The 15,361-nt window shown below is 37.5% G+C and overlaps 1 protein-coding gene across 1 annotated transcript in view; it reads right to left on the minus strand.

Moving 5' to 3' along the window:
* Nucleotides 1-638: 638 nt before the first annotated feature.
* Nucleotides 639-15,361, minus strand: part of HEPHL1 (hephaestin like 1) — an 88,223-nt gene continuing 73,500 nt past the window's right edge. The window contains exons 14-20 of the mRNA XM_059929401.1: nt 14,684-14,824; nt 10,954-11,060; nt 7,721-7,943; nt 6,241-6,380; nt 1,457-1,619; nt 937-1,008; nt 639-841 (exon numbers count right to left, since the gene is read on the minus strand). Of these exons, the coding sequence (XP_059785384.1) occupies nt 639-841; nt 937-1,008; nt 1,457-1,619; nt 6,241-6,380; nt 7,721-7,943; nt 10,954-11,060; nt 14,684-14,824 (1,049 nt within the window). The remainder of the gene's footprint in view (nt 842-936; nt 1,009-1,456; nt 1,620-6,240; nt 6,381-7,720; nt 7,944-10,953; nt 11,061-14,683; nt 14,825-15,361) is intronic.

The raw sequence follows: 15,361 nt of genomic DNA on the forward strand, positions 1-15,361 counted from the left end.
TTAAGTATCTCTACAGGTTTGCCTAAAAATGGCAGAATTTTTAAAAATGCATATAACTCTGCCTTTTGTAGCAAACAGTGCACAAGCTATTTATATGAAAGAGGAAAAGGCCAGGGGAGGTGGCTAAAGCCTCCAAAAATTTCATTTGGTCAAATTCTATCAGCAGATACTGATTTAGACATTTTCATGAACTCCTCAGAAAGTTATTTTTCCTGGAACCGCTAAGGGAAGCATGTTACATAACAACGTTGAAAAATCAGCGCCATTCCAGTTAGATGTCTGAGGCAGTGTAACTCTTTCCCGAAATTGTCCATCTAGAGAATGTGACGGTTTGTTAAGGAAGCACTATCTAATCTAAGAATTATGAAAGACAGAAAACAAAGATATCTTTCAGAGGGTCTTCCCACTTCAGCGAATTTGTTCAGAGAACAGACTGGGTCAGTTTTCTCAGTCATGCCCACTCTTCTTATTCTCTATTTTATCCTGAGGATTATTCACAGCCCCTTTAAAATAAATAAATAAAAGCAAATTGCTTTGAATGTGTTCCAGAGGATCAGAGCGTGATCCAGGAAACAGTGTCAGACTTCCTTGGTGAACGATACCCTGGTCCATTTTCCCTACTGAGGAAGACCAGCAGGTCACAGAGCATCCGTGGGGAGCGCACAGGACTGGACTTCCTGATATGCCACCCGCTTCCTTGCAGAGTACAGTGTGAGGGAGAGAATCACCGTGACAATCAGAAGGAGGAGTCCGATGATGAAAAGGATGACCAAGGCTGCTTTGGCTCCTCTGGGACCCAGATTCTTGCCGAAGAAGTAGAGCTGCTCCTTGCCAGGTTCTTCTGTGCAAAAGAAAAGTAAGGTGTCAGGCCTCTGCCTTTCCCTGGGGAGTGAATACTGACCATTCACGTGCAGGATTGGGGGAGGGTATCAATACCATTAGAGGGCGCTGTAGCCGGGTGGGACGCTCCTCCACAAGGAGGCTTGGTGGAGTAAGGAATCCCGTTGTCTGGACAAAGAAGACAATTTGATGGTTTATAAACAATAGAAGTAGATTCTTTTCATGACATGAGTTGTTTCAAGAGTTATGTCATTTCACCAACAAAGACTTTATCCCATCAGTATCTGTAAGTCTTTGTTGGATACTCTCTGTGCTACTTCATGCCAGTACACGTGCTGTTTGTACCCCATCCACATTGCAAGCTTCTGCTCACCTGTTAAGATTCATCTATGGAACCTTGGCTCATGTCTCCAAACTGTTAATCATTGCCTCCTGCTGCTGTCAATGAACCCTGTACTCTGCACTCTATCTTGGCATATGTCATATTCTATTATGGTTAAATGTCTGTCTCTCTTACTTGACTCTGAGCTCCTTGGGGGCTCTCATGCCTCCTATTTTCAGGGTCTACAGGAAGCCTGGTGCTATCTAAGCCAGCATCACTGACAGATAACAGTACCGATGTTTTGAAGGACTGTGTAGGTTGTCTCCATGCCAGCATGGATGTGGTCAGATACATGACAATGTAATAACCATGTCCCTGGGTGATCCGCAAACAGTTCAATGGTTTGGAATGTCCCGGGAAAGAGGTCATATACATCTTCTCGGTAAGATTTATCTATCTGTGGAAAGAAGGGAATAATAAAGATAAGAGCAGAAATCAATAAAATCAAGAATAGGAACATCATAAAGATAAATCAAAGAAACCAAAAGCTAGTTCTTTGAACAGATTGATAAAATTGTTAAACCCTGTGGAAGCCAGCTTGTGATGGCCCCCAAGGATCCCTGCTTCCTGATACTCATAACCTTTGTAGTCCCCTCCTGCATTGTCTGAGGGTTGGTCCTTGAAAGCAGTAGCATATGGCAGAAGTCATGGCATTCTACTTCCAAGAGTCTTAGACCCTCTCTCTCACTCTTTCCCCTTGGATCATTCACTCTGGGGAAAGCCAGCTCCCATGTCATACCCACATGGTGAAGAACTGAAGCCTCTGGCCAACAGTCCTATGAGTGAGCTTGGAAGTGGATCATCCAGCCTCAGTCAAACCTGATGACTGTAGTTTCAGCTGACATCTTGACTGTAGCCTGATGAGAGATGCTGATTCAGAACCAACTAACTAAACTATTTCCAGCCTAACCCAGAGAAATTGTGAGATAATAAGAGTGAGTTGTTTTAGGCCACTATGTTTTAGGGTGATGTGTTATGCAGCAGTAGATAACTAATACAAACCTCTAGACAAACTGACCAAGAAAAAATTTAAAAAACACAAATTACAAATATCAGAGATGAAAGAGGAGATATCACTAAGACTTTATAGACATTAAAAAGGACAATAAAGGAATGTTATGAACAACTGTTTTGTCCATGAATTCTACAACTTAGATGGTATGGACAATTTGCTTAAGATGAAAACTACCAAAGTTCACTCAAGAAGAAATAGATGACCTGAATAGATTATTTATTCAGGTTAGATCTATTCAGGTTATCTGTTAAAGAAACTGAAATTATATCTATTAAAGACACTGAAATTGTATTAAGACCTTCCAACAGATTAAACTCCAGGTCCAGATTGCTTCATTGGCAAATTCTACCAAACATTTAGAGAAAAAAAATAATACCATTTCTAAACAAACTCTTCCAGAAAACAGAAGAGGACAGAACACTCCCAACTCATTTTATGAGGCCAGCATTAGCCCAATTCTAAAACCACACAAACAATTTACAACAGAAGAAAGCCACAACCGATATTCTTTATGAACATATATGCAAAAATCCTTAACAAAACACTAGCAAACTAAATCCAGCAATATATAAAAAAGGATAGTGCATCATGACAAAGTAAGGTTTACCGGGGAATGAAAAGCTGGTTCAACATTTGAAAATCAGTCAATGTAATTCACCAATAGACTAAAGAAAAAAAATATGATCATCGCAATAGATGCAGAAAAAATAGGATTTAACATCTGTTCATGATTAAAACCCTCAGCAAACCGAGAATAGAAGGAAACTTCCTCAACCTGGTAATGGGGTCTACAAAAACCTACAGCTCACTTTATATTCAATGGTGAGTGACTGAATGCTTTCTCCCTAAGATTAAGAGTAAGGCAGGGATCTCTACTTTTGCCACTAATATTCAACATTTTACTGGAGATCCTGGCTAGTGCAATAACACCAAAAAGGAGGGGTGGTGGTGCATAAAGATTGAAAATAAAGAAATAAAACCATCTCTATTCACAGACAACATGATTTGCCATGTAGGAACCCCCACCCCCCCCCAAAAAAACCATCTACAAAAAGAAAATCTACAAAAACTACTAGAATTTGTTCAGCAAAGTTGCAGGATACAAGGTCAATTATACAAAAATCAGTTATATTTCTATATACTGGCATGACAATTAGAAATTGAAATAAAATGAATACCATTTACACTATCACCAAAACTCCTGATATTGGTAATAATCTAACAAAATATATGCAAGATCTGTGTGATGACAACTACAAAACATTGATGAAAAAAATCAAAGAAGTTCTAAATAAATAAATAGAGAGATATGCCATGTTTGTGGATTGGAAGTCTCAATATTGTTAAGATATCAATTCTCCCCAAATCAGTGTACAGATTCAATGCAATCTCAATCAAAATCCCAGCACAATTTTAAAAGCTGATTCTAAAATTTATATGGCAAAGATCTAGAATAGCTCAAACAATCACCATCTGATTTCAAGACTTTTTATTACAGTAAAGCAATCAAGACAGTGTGGCATTTAAGAAAGGACAGGCATATAAATCAATGTAATAGAACAGAGAGCCCAGAAATAACCCACATGTATATGATCAATATGATTTTGACACAGAGGGAGAAAGGATAGTCTTTTTGCTGAAAGGTGATGGAAGAATTGGACGTCTAGGGACTTCCCTGGTGGTCCAGTGGTTAAGACTCCATGCTTCCAATGCAGGGGGCATGGGTTTGGTCCCTGCTTGGGGAACTAAGATCCCACATGCCGTTGTGCAGCCAAAAAAAAAAAAAAAAAGAAAGAAAGAAAGAAAAAAAGAAAAAAAAGAAAACTTGGATGTCTCTATGCAAAAAATAAACCTTGAACCACATATAAAAATTAATTTAAGATGGACCAGAGACCTAAATATAAAACCTAAAACCATAAAACTTCTAGAAGAAAATCTCTGTGACCTTGAGTTAAACAAAGATTTCTTAGACATGCCACCAAAAGCATGATCCATGAAAGAAAAAAATGATAATTTGGACTATATCAAAATTAAGAATTTCTGCTCTTTGATAGATAATGTTAAGGGAATGAAAAGATAAGCCACAGACTAGGAGCAAATATTTACAGATCATATAGATAGAAAGGATTTGTATCCAGAAAATATACAGTCCTCAAACTCAACAATAAGGAAACAAACAATCCAATTTAAAAATGGGCATAAAATTTGGACATCTCACCAAAGATTTACAGATGGCAGATGGTAGAAAAGATAATCAGTATCATAGCCATTAGGAAAATTCAAGTAAAAAACAAGATACCAGAATATACTTAAATGGATGGCTAAGAAAAAATAAAGTAAGAATGGAAGATACCAAGTGCTGATGTGGATGTAGTTGTGGTCAAGTGGTACTCTCATATATTTCTGGTAGGCGTGCAAAATGTACTGCCTCTGTGGAAAACAGTTTGGCAGTTTTCATAAAGTTAAGCTTATACTTACCACATCGCCTAGCAATCCAACCCCTAGATATTTTCTCAAGGAAAATGAAAACTTATGGTCCCACAAAAGCATGTACACAAAGGTTTATAATGACTTTATTTTTAATAACCCCAAACTGGAAACAACCCAAATGTCCCTCAGTGGAGGAACAGATAAACAAACTGCAATACATCCATACAATGGAATATTGCTCAAAGATCGAGTGGAACAAACTGCCGTTACAGCAAGGTGGATGCAATTCAAATGCCGACACAAAATGAAACAAGCCAGATTCATAATGCTACAGACTGTATGATTTCATTTGTATGACATTTCAGAAAAGGCAAAACTATGGAGACAAAAAATAGTTCAGTGGTTGCCAGGGTTTAGACATAGGGAAGTAGATGACTCTAGAGGGTGCAAAGGGGACATTTTAGGGGGTTGATGGAGGTGTTCCATATTTTGATTAGTGTTGGTTACACCACTGTATGTGTTTATCACAACAGAACTGTATACTAAATAGCGTGCATTTTACTCAGTGTAAATTATAGCTTAATTTAAAATATTTATGTATGTATATAAAATAATTTGTATATGTATGTAAAATAATTGTATAATTTTATAAGTTTTACTAAATTTTATTTTTTTAATATAATTTTTTAAATGCAGATTGAAAAAACCAAGTTCTGAAAAGCAGCATAGCCATTTAATATGTGAAACTAAAATCATTGTAGGTTAGTACTTGGTATCTTAAACTGTGTTGAATGAATATACAGAGGGGAGAGGATATTAGATGTTTCATTAGTTGCTGTTCATTCCTGTATAATTGGAAAAGGAGCAGTGCAGGTTTTCCCTGCCGATTAGATGTGATTATTCTTTTCTATTCTACTTCCTTGTAGACTGCACAGCTCTTGAGATGGCAGACTATTTGGACCTTATCCCTGAGATTCTGATTCATCAGGTCTGGGGTGAGGCCTGGCAATCTGCTTCTTAAACGGCTCCCCAGGTGGTTCGGAACAGCCAGCACCACCCATAGGGTGCAGCTTGATGCTCGAAAGGCAGAAAGCCACACATGGTCCAGCCCAGCCCACTAGGGCAAAAGTCAAGGTAAAATTTTGGGCCCAAGCCAAAGCTTGAAATATCTCCTTTACTAGAAAGGACTATTCTGTTGGCTAATTACATAGAAAAGAAATGGAAAAAGGGAAGGGAAAGAGGAAAGAGAAAAGAAAAAAAAAAAAAGAGGAAAAGGGACAAAATACTATGGGTACTTTCATATACGATACTCCAGAGTGGTCAGAATTATCCCCATATAACTGATGAGAAAACTCATCTGAAGCTCAGAGGTTTTTTTTTTTATTACAAGCATAATAAAATACATATTAAGACATATCTACCAGTGGAAGGACACAGTCATATTTTTCTGTTCCATTCTCTAATATTCACTAACATCCCTCACAAGCCTTATTGCCAAATAACTCTCATTTCACAATGGAAATATATTGAATCTGTTAGTAAGTCTTCCCCAAAACACTTTTCTTATACTTACCTTGAAAAGAAAGCTCTCAGCATGATAATGAATGGTGTGTATGTCCATTTCACTTCCTATTCCTAACAGATACCAGTTTGTCATTGTATTTTCATTCATGATGAGGCCATGGAGATTCCCAAAAATCTTTCCATTAATAGCTAAGAAGGTAAAAAGAGAACAGCCTTTGATTAGTGATGATTACTTAATCTGGTTTTAGAACTGATTCAAGAAGATCTTTAGGTCACCAATATTTTCGTCTGCCTGGTAAACATGTAATAATCTCACTCACACTTGCCAATGTCCCCACCATCTAAGACACCAAATTCAGAGTACTAAGAAATCCCTATAAAAGAGAGCCAGAAAAAGGAAATAGTAGTTTGTTTTTAAAAGCTATCTCTTGGGTAGCAGTACATGTTGGTTGGAATATGCCAAATAGGCATATTCCCTTTATGGGGTGGATTACCACCTCATGTGTGAGGTCGCCAGATTTATACCATTCTACAGTTGAGTGGACAAAAGCCAGAGAATTAAGTTTCTATAAATCAAAACTGAAGCAATTAAAAGGTATTTACTTAATATTTCACTTTCTGAGAACTAGTTTGGGGCAAGTTCCTAAACCTGGCTGAATCTCCAAAAAAAAGGAAAACTTCACATGGGCTGAGCCCATGATCTAACAATTACCAAAGCAAGCTCAAGCTGGGCTGACATGGCGAGGACTTTCACTCCTCTGCTTTCTACTAACTTTTTATTCTTTGCATCATGACACAACCAAATGAGTTACATTCATTAAAAAGAGAGAGCCTACTAAGAAACTTTTGGGAGAGGGAGGCAAAATTGTAGGGGAAAGAGTAGCTGAATCAGAGATCAGGCTACTATATTCTATACTATATTCTAATCAATGTTAGCAATTAACTAGCTTTGTTATCTTGGGCAAGACCTATTTTTTTGCACACTTTTGGCCAAAAGTAGATCTCGGTGAGAGAGGATAGGTATATCAATTAGAACACATTACTTACACTTAAAAAAAAGAAGTACCTTAAATTTCAAAGAATTAAATAACATAGACACATTAAAACAGAAATTTGGTGATGGTGTTTCATGTTCCAGAGACAGTTAAACCAGGCCCTCAAATTTGATCAACTAGAAGTTATCCTGTATTCTTATAGAAATATACCAATAAGTGATAATTCATTTCCTAGGAATTACTTTACAGTCTGATAGTTTAGGGATCCCAGCATTCAGAGATACAGCTCCCTAAACAGTTGGTCCAAAACCTCATTGGACCCTGTGGGGAGCCAATCAATGGCTTGGCTGGTTCCCTCTGAAGGAAAGCTTTAGAGGACTTTCTTCAGTCCAGGTGCCCCTGGGAATAAAGAAGGGCTCAGAGAGGGAGGCTGGGACCTTGCACAGATTTCTATGAGCTTATCTCAACAAGAGGGAGGCTGGGACCTTCCACAGATTTCTATGAGCTTGTCTCCTTTTTAAACCTCTGATATACCATGCATTTTGTTGCTCTCCTCAAAATCATCAGAGGGTTTAAAATCTCGTGGATCTTTATTAAGATACTTCTTAATATTGTCATCCAGATACCAGGATTCATTCTCATTAAATACCAAAAACAACAGAACAAATTCATAGTCAATGTCGCTTCTTCTTCCCTTTTCATTCAACACTCCTTCCCTGCATGTAATCAGAGGGCCCATCAAACCACTATAGGTATCCTGAAAGAAAAATAAACTGAATTAGAAGAGCCTTTGAATAATTTAATAACACTGATTAATTGCTTGTAAGAAAGTCATTGTAAAAATACTAAAAGACTATTGACCAAGGAATAAGTACTAAGAAATCCTGAAGAATAGGGTGATCTTTGTGAAAATTTAGGACTATTTCTAAAAATTTTCTAAGAGTGAGCTTTTTGAGGGCTGAGGCTGTGTCCTTCACTCATAGCTGAGTCTCCAGAGCAGAGCCCAGTGTCTACTACATAGAAGGGGTTAAATAAATATTTGTTGAATAAACAAATGCTTATTTCTATTTTCCTGTGTGCTTTTCAAGTGAGACTGTATTTTTTTTATAGAAGTGTAGTTGATTCACAATGTTGTGTTAGTTTCAGGTGTACAGCACAGTGATTCAGTTATGCATATATACATATATATAAATATATAATATTCTTTTTCAGATTTTTTCCATTATAGATTATTACACGATGTTGAATATAGTTCTCTGTGCTATACAGTAGGTCCTTGTTTATCTATTTTATATGTAGTGTGTATCTGTTAATCCCAAACTCCTAATTTATCTCCCACCCCCGCTTTCCCCTTTGGTAACCATAAGTTTGTTTGCTATGTCTGTGAGTCTATTTCTGTTTTGTAAATATGTTCATTTGTATCATTTTTTTAGATTCCACATATAAGTGATATCATATGACATTTGTCTTTGTCTTTCTGGCTTACTTCACTTAGTATGATCATCTCTAGTTCCACCCATGTTGCTGCAAATGATGTTATTTCATTCTTTTTAATTACTGAGTAATATTCCACTTGTGTGTGTGTGTGTGTGTGTGTGTGTATAGCACATCTTCTTTATCCATTCATCTGTTGATAGACATTTTGGTTGCTTCCATGTCTTGGCTATTGTAAATAGTGCTGCTGTGAACACTGGGATGCATGTATCTTTTTGAATTAGAATTTTCATCTTTTCTGGATATATACCCAGTAGTGGGATTGCTGGATCATATGGTAACTGTATTTTTAGTTTTTTAAGGAACCTCCATACTGTTCTCCATAGTGGCTGCACCAATTCACATTCCCACCAACAGTGTGTGAGGGTTCCCTTTTCTCCACACCCTCTCCAGCGTTTATTATTTGTAGACTTTTTGATGATGGCCATTTTGACTGGTGTGAGGTGAAACCCAAGTGAGACTGTATTTATAGGTATATACAGACGCTTATATTCCAAGTCCTATGGGTAAAAGTTAGCTGGATGATTTAGGAATTGATATGAGCCCATGGATGACTTCCATGTCGAGTTGCTCAGCCCTGAGCTTTCTTTTGATAGAAAGCTCCCACATTTTCAACTGCCTATTAGCTATTCTACCTGGATATGACTCTTGCAACAATTCAATCTGCTAAGCATTTCCAAAATGAATTTTAGTATTTCCCTCAAACCATTTCCTTCTCCTGAATTCTCTATTTCTGCTAAAAGCACTATGATATTCCTTGTCATTTAGTTCAGGAAACTTGATTTCAATGTTTACTTCCTCCTTCTTCCTCACTCCATCCCATCTCATTTGCTATCAAATCTTACATTTCTTTTCCCTTCACAATGCCTCTCCATTCTGTGACTTCCTTTCCATTCTATCTGCCATCCTTCTAGTGTAGGATATTAACACCTCACCCTGGACTAGAAATTGGCTCCTCTCTGGTCTCTGCTCTCTGCACCTCCAGCGCATCCTGTTGACAACCACCAGATTAATGTCATCACTCCCATATCTAGAGGTCTTCAGTGACTTTCCAGTGATGGTCCTACTGAATAAAAGACTAATCCTCGACAGGTCCTGAAGCCCCTCATGTGCTCTCCCAGTGGACTTTTCTAGCTTATGCTCCCTTGCTGCTTTCCTTTTCTACCCTAGATGATAGCCGCACGGGACTCTCAACATTTCCCAAACACAGCTTCTACTTCCCTATTTTCAGCTTGGCTCATGATGTTCTCTCTTCCTAGACTCTCTTCCCAATGCCTCCTCTATAGCCCTGCACTCATATAAAACTCACCAGATTCAGAGTTGTAATATCATTACGGGTGTGCACACGTATTATTTTCCCCGAACATGATAAGTTCCTTCAAGACAAGAATATTTGCAGCCCTCATAGTACTTGGTGGGGTCATTTGTGCATCACAAGGGCTCAATAAATATTTGTTGGGATGCACAAAGGAATCAACAAATAAATGTAGGTTTCCCATAATTCTAATATGTAAGTTTTTTTTTCAAGTGTCTGGTATGTTTCTCCTGAACTCTTGTGCTCTCCAATACAACTCAGGGACATTAATGCAGCCATCTAATACTTAAAATGAAGGCTAAGATAATCCCTCACTTTTTAAAATGATGGGCAATGTTTACATTTTATATCAGATATGACCTTAATTTGGACTTCAATTTATGAAGTATAATTCTAGACTAGTTGTTTTATATACACATACCTGGCTCAAGTTCAATATTGAATCTTTGCCTTTAATTTCTAAGTAAAGTTAGCCTATTTATCATTCAAATATTTTGTAGTTTCAGTTACTAAGTTTACTTGGAGTGTGTTTTCTTTCCTGAGCCCTTTTTCACACATCAAAAACCATGGTATAAATTAAATTAAAATATATATTTATTTTATGGTTATCTATTTTACATATCCACTCTTGCTTCAAACTACCTTGTAAGTTCTAAATTTGGTAATTGAAACATTGAGATTTTATTTTTTCCCCTATACTTTAGATCAAGTGTCGGCAAACTTTGTTTTTGTAAAGCACCAGATAGCAAGTAGTTTTTACTGTGTGACCCATACCATTTCCATCACAACTACTCAACTTCATCATCAATAATGCAAACAAACAGTCATGGCCACAGTTTGAGACCCCTGCTCTAAACCAATACATCTCTTCACATATACCCACCATAGTTGTGATAACTTGAATAGTCAGTTTAAAGCCATATCACTTTGAGCATTTTGGTGGCTCTCTCCACCTTACCTTCACAAAGTTTACTGTTGAATAGTAAACCCATGGAATACAATTTGGGTCAGATGGCCCTGGACCGGACCTTTTAGGGACATTCCATCTGTAAGTTTTTATTTCTCCTGAAACAAATGAGAAGAAATAGAAAAAATTTTTATTCATGTTACCTCTGTTCCAGACAATTTACCTGAAGAAATACAAACAGATTCTTCGTATATTTTGGTTAAAGTTTATTGCTGAGTAGAATTGCCCATTCATTAGAAATGTTCCCATTAAATTCACATCTTGATTTTCTGCAGGTTCAAAATGATAGATTTTCATTTCAGACTATAGCCTTCCATCTTAGTTTGCCTTTTCTATTATCAACTGATGTTTATTCAGGAAATGAAGACTTATTTTACACCTCAAAGGTTTTTTTTCCTCAAATTATGTATCTTTTTCCTAAGAGTTATGCTTGAGCATGCTTGAGTTACTGTGGGCCTCAGCCTTGGCTTCTTGTGGAATCAGCAGGGAGATTTGTAAACTCTCACTGCTCAGGCCTCATCCCAAACCAATGAAATTAGAGTATCTGGGATCTGGTACTAGGGTACCAGTATATTCCTTAAGCTTCTCAGGTGGTTCTAATGTGCAGGCAGGTGAGATCTAGTTGGAACCAGAGAGAATCAGAGAGGCCTAGTTTCAAATCTCAACCCTAATGACTTGTTTTCACTCAACCTTGACAAGCTACTTAATCTCACTGATTTTTAGTTTCCTTATTTGTAAAGTGGATTAGTCATCTCAGTTTTCAAATTGTTGTGAGGATGAAATGAAATAAAATACCTAGAATAGTGCCTCACATTGAAGGCAGTCAATAATTGCTAATTTGTATGTATACTAATAACAAATACATGCACTCCCTCTTGTCAGTCCCCATATCTGTGCATCCCCTGGGGCTGACCCAGAGCTTTGCAAAGGAGTCATAAATATATTCATGAATTATCAAGATAATCACATTGTAAAAGGCACATTTAAATTGTTATCTCCTTTTGAACTGTGTCCCTTCCCCACCCTATCAGGACAAGCAACCTACAGCTGAATGTGAGCCACAAAGCAAAACAAAAGTAATGCTTACATGAAACTTTGCTCCATGTTTGCTCATGCACTAGTTGGTTAGCGGTATAATTTTAGGTCTAGTTTCCATGATTTTCATTATAGACCCTATGCCTTGGTAATCACAAGATAAACAACTGATATTTAGCTTTCTAAATGCAAGTGACTACAGGGGTGGTGTTACAGTTGGAACAATCCATCGTCTACCCCAGCTGGGAGCCCAGCTCTCAACAAAAAGAGGATGCTAAGTAAATGTTTGTTGAGTGATTTAATAAAAAGGAGAAGAAGATGAGGAAGAAGAAGAAGAGGAGGAAGGAGGAGAAGAGGAGGAAGGAGGAGAAAGAAGAAGAGGAAGAGGAAGGAGAAGGAGAAGAAGAAAGAGAAGGGGAAGAAGGAGGAGGGGGAAAGGAGGAGGGGAAAGGGAGGAGGAGGAGGAAGTGGGGGAGGAGGAGGAGGAGGAGGAGGAGAAGAAGAAGAGGAAGAGGAAGAGGAAGAGGAAGAAGAAGAAGAAGAAGAAGAAGAAGAAGAAGGAGAGGAAGAAGAAGAAGGAGAAGAAGAAGAAGAAGAAGAAGAAGAAGGAGAAGGAGAAGAAGGAGGGGGAGGAGGAGGAGAAAACTGATAGGGGCTTACTTTTCTTAAAATGCTAGTTTGCTCTCTTCATCACATGCATGCCCTGATTAAACTTTCTTCTCCAAGTTGCCTGGACTTCCTGCACAAAGTTAGTTTATTGCTCCTACATCCAACCTCTGGGTTCTTCCAAATCTTTCTGCGTTATTAGAGACCCTTGTGGGGACTGAATCCCTCTGAGTTCCAGTAAAAAAATAATAATAATTTCTCCTCTGCCATGCTTTAAACATTTTTCTCCCTACTCTTATAACCCTCACATCTAGGACTCTTGGAAGGCCAGTCAGCATAGAGGAGTTGTGTCCCTTGCCACTCCTCACCACCAGGGCACAACAGCCTGGGAGGGGTCACACCAGCTTGCCCACAGCCCTACCAGAGCTCCCCGCCTCCCATGGCTAATAGGCACCTTTCTTCCTCCCTTTAGAGTTGCTTTCAACCATCAAAAATAAATATATTTAATAGCTTTTTTGATCCATTTTAAACCATTTCCCTCTTCATCAAAGCAAGACACATCCATTATAGAAAACCTAGAAAGTATAAAAAATGTGAGGAAGTAGAAAATATGATCACTCTGCTGCTTAAAATACCACCACAAAGATAAAACCATTATTAACATTTTGGCTTATTTCCCTTCTGGTCTTTCTTCTATACTTGTATTTTGCTTAACAAGTCTTTCCCATGTTATTAAAACTTTCTTAAATGTCATTTAATGATTGTACAATGGTCCATTCTAAGAATATTCCAAAATTGACTATTTCTCTGTAGATAGACATTTAGATGTTCATGAGAAGTTTCTTGAAGCAGCTTCTGATACTGGGAGTAGGTTGGCAGAAGTTGGAATAGTAGCCAATAACGATTTCCCTTCCCACAACCCATCCTTGAATAGATACCTTGCTAACTTTTTCTAGTGATGCATTAGATTGTTTTCTTTTCTTTATACCTATTTAAATTTTTTAAAATTTATATGACCTTTATTGCAATTATATAGCATTATTATAATGTTATTATGTATTCATCAGAGGTAAAATGGAATATAACTCCCTGTAATTATACCTATGGTTGCTATCAATTTCATAACTGAAGGTCACAGGGGCTCTTGACATTTATCACAAGCACACTTTAACTGTGTAAATGTTATGGAAGCTCCTTAAATTGTGAGCTCTTCTCTCCCTTCAATGCATCTTTTAAAAGCCAGTTGGAGTTCTATCTCCTTTATAAAGCCTTCCCTATTTGTTCCTAATTAAACAATCAGTCTTCACGGGTTTTCCTTCTCTGAAATTTTATCAACACTCTCAGGTATATTCTTGAAATTCTTCACCACTTAGAATTTCATCTTGCGTAATCTGCACTCTTGCTGAAATGATTCATCTTTTTTTCTTCCAAACTCATTTTAAGCATCTTGAACGAAATGTGTGGTTAAGAGCTCAGGTCCTGAAGTCAAACAGAGTTCCACTATTACTAATGTCTGACCTGGTTAAGTTCTTTACTCCTCTTTGCTTCAGTCACCTGTTAAATGGGCATAACTACCATACTTCATCAATTACAGGATGCACATTTTTCACAGTTTAGCACATCTGATGTCAGGATGTATCTTTCAATCAGTGACATGTTAAAGTTTAATTGGCAGCATGTTTTTTTTTTTTTTCTTTCTTTAGTAACAGATAAAGTAAGGATGGCCATTACAATTGATGGTATCAGGTTAAATGAAATATGTTAGTGTCTACCTCCCCGGGTTATTTTAAGGATAAATGAGTTAAAAAAAACTTGTTTTAAATGTAAAACCTGGCACAAGGTTAACACTGAATATGTGTTAGCTGTTACGTCTTAATACCCTTTAAGGTTCCTAATGGAGCCCTAGGAACTCCATAAGCACTTGGTCATTGGATGAATGGTGATTTCACATTGGGGTAATGGTTGGAACACATTGACATTACAATGAGCTCTCCAAAACCCTTCAGAGTTCAGAAAAGATCAGAGAAGAGTTGAGTCTGCAGTACTCATCAGGATGGAGCAGATCTGCGGGGTAAGTTACCTGGCTTTGTGACAGGCACTGGGAGTCCCTTCCCACTCTCCATGTCCTCCACTCCGTGGGCTGAGATGGAGTAGGGCCGATTGGCCTTGTTCATAAATATGATCAGGATGGAGTCGCCCACCTCGGCATGAATCATTGGGCCTAAAGGCAAAACACAGACCTGTGTACATTGTCGTTGCTCTTTTCAACATTGGTGTAATTTACATGTAGGTAGTATTTGACAAAATAAACGAAGGTTAGCACCGTTATTAGTGTATTTCCTCTAGAGGGAGATATTGGTAGCATTAAATATCACATCATGTTTGGCAATTGGACCAACCTGGGTTCAAATCCTGCCTCCTTCACTTACTTATTAGAGAGGCCTTGAGTAAGTTAAGTGACCTGAGTCAATTTCCTTATCTGTAACATGAGTTTAATAACACCATTTTCAGAGGGTTACAGTAAGGATTGAAGCACAGTAAATACTCAATAAATGCTTAAATTTTTATACTGCTGAGACATACTCTCCAGGAAAAACTATAGCCACGGGACATGGTGACATTTTTTGTTTGTTTGTTTGTTTTTATTTCAGAAAAAAGTGCCCGTTTTGTTATCATTAAGGGATTGGAATCCAAATGACTATGAAAATATAATGTCAATTAAAATTTTTTTAATTAAAATATATGTATATTTTATATA

This window comes from Balaenoptera ricei, chromosome 8 (genome assembly GCF_028023285.1).
Source record: "Balaenoptera ricei isolate mBalRic1 chromosome 8, mBalRic1.hap2, whole genome shotgun sequence".
NCBI classification, from domain to species: Eukaryota; Metazoa; Chordata; class Mammalia; order Artiodactyla; family Balaenopteridae; genus Balaenoptera; species Balaenoptera ricei.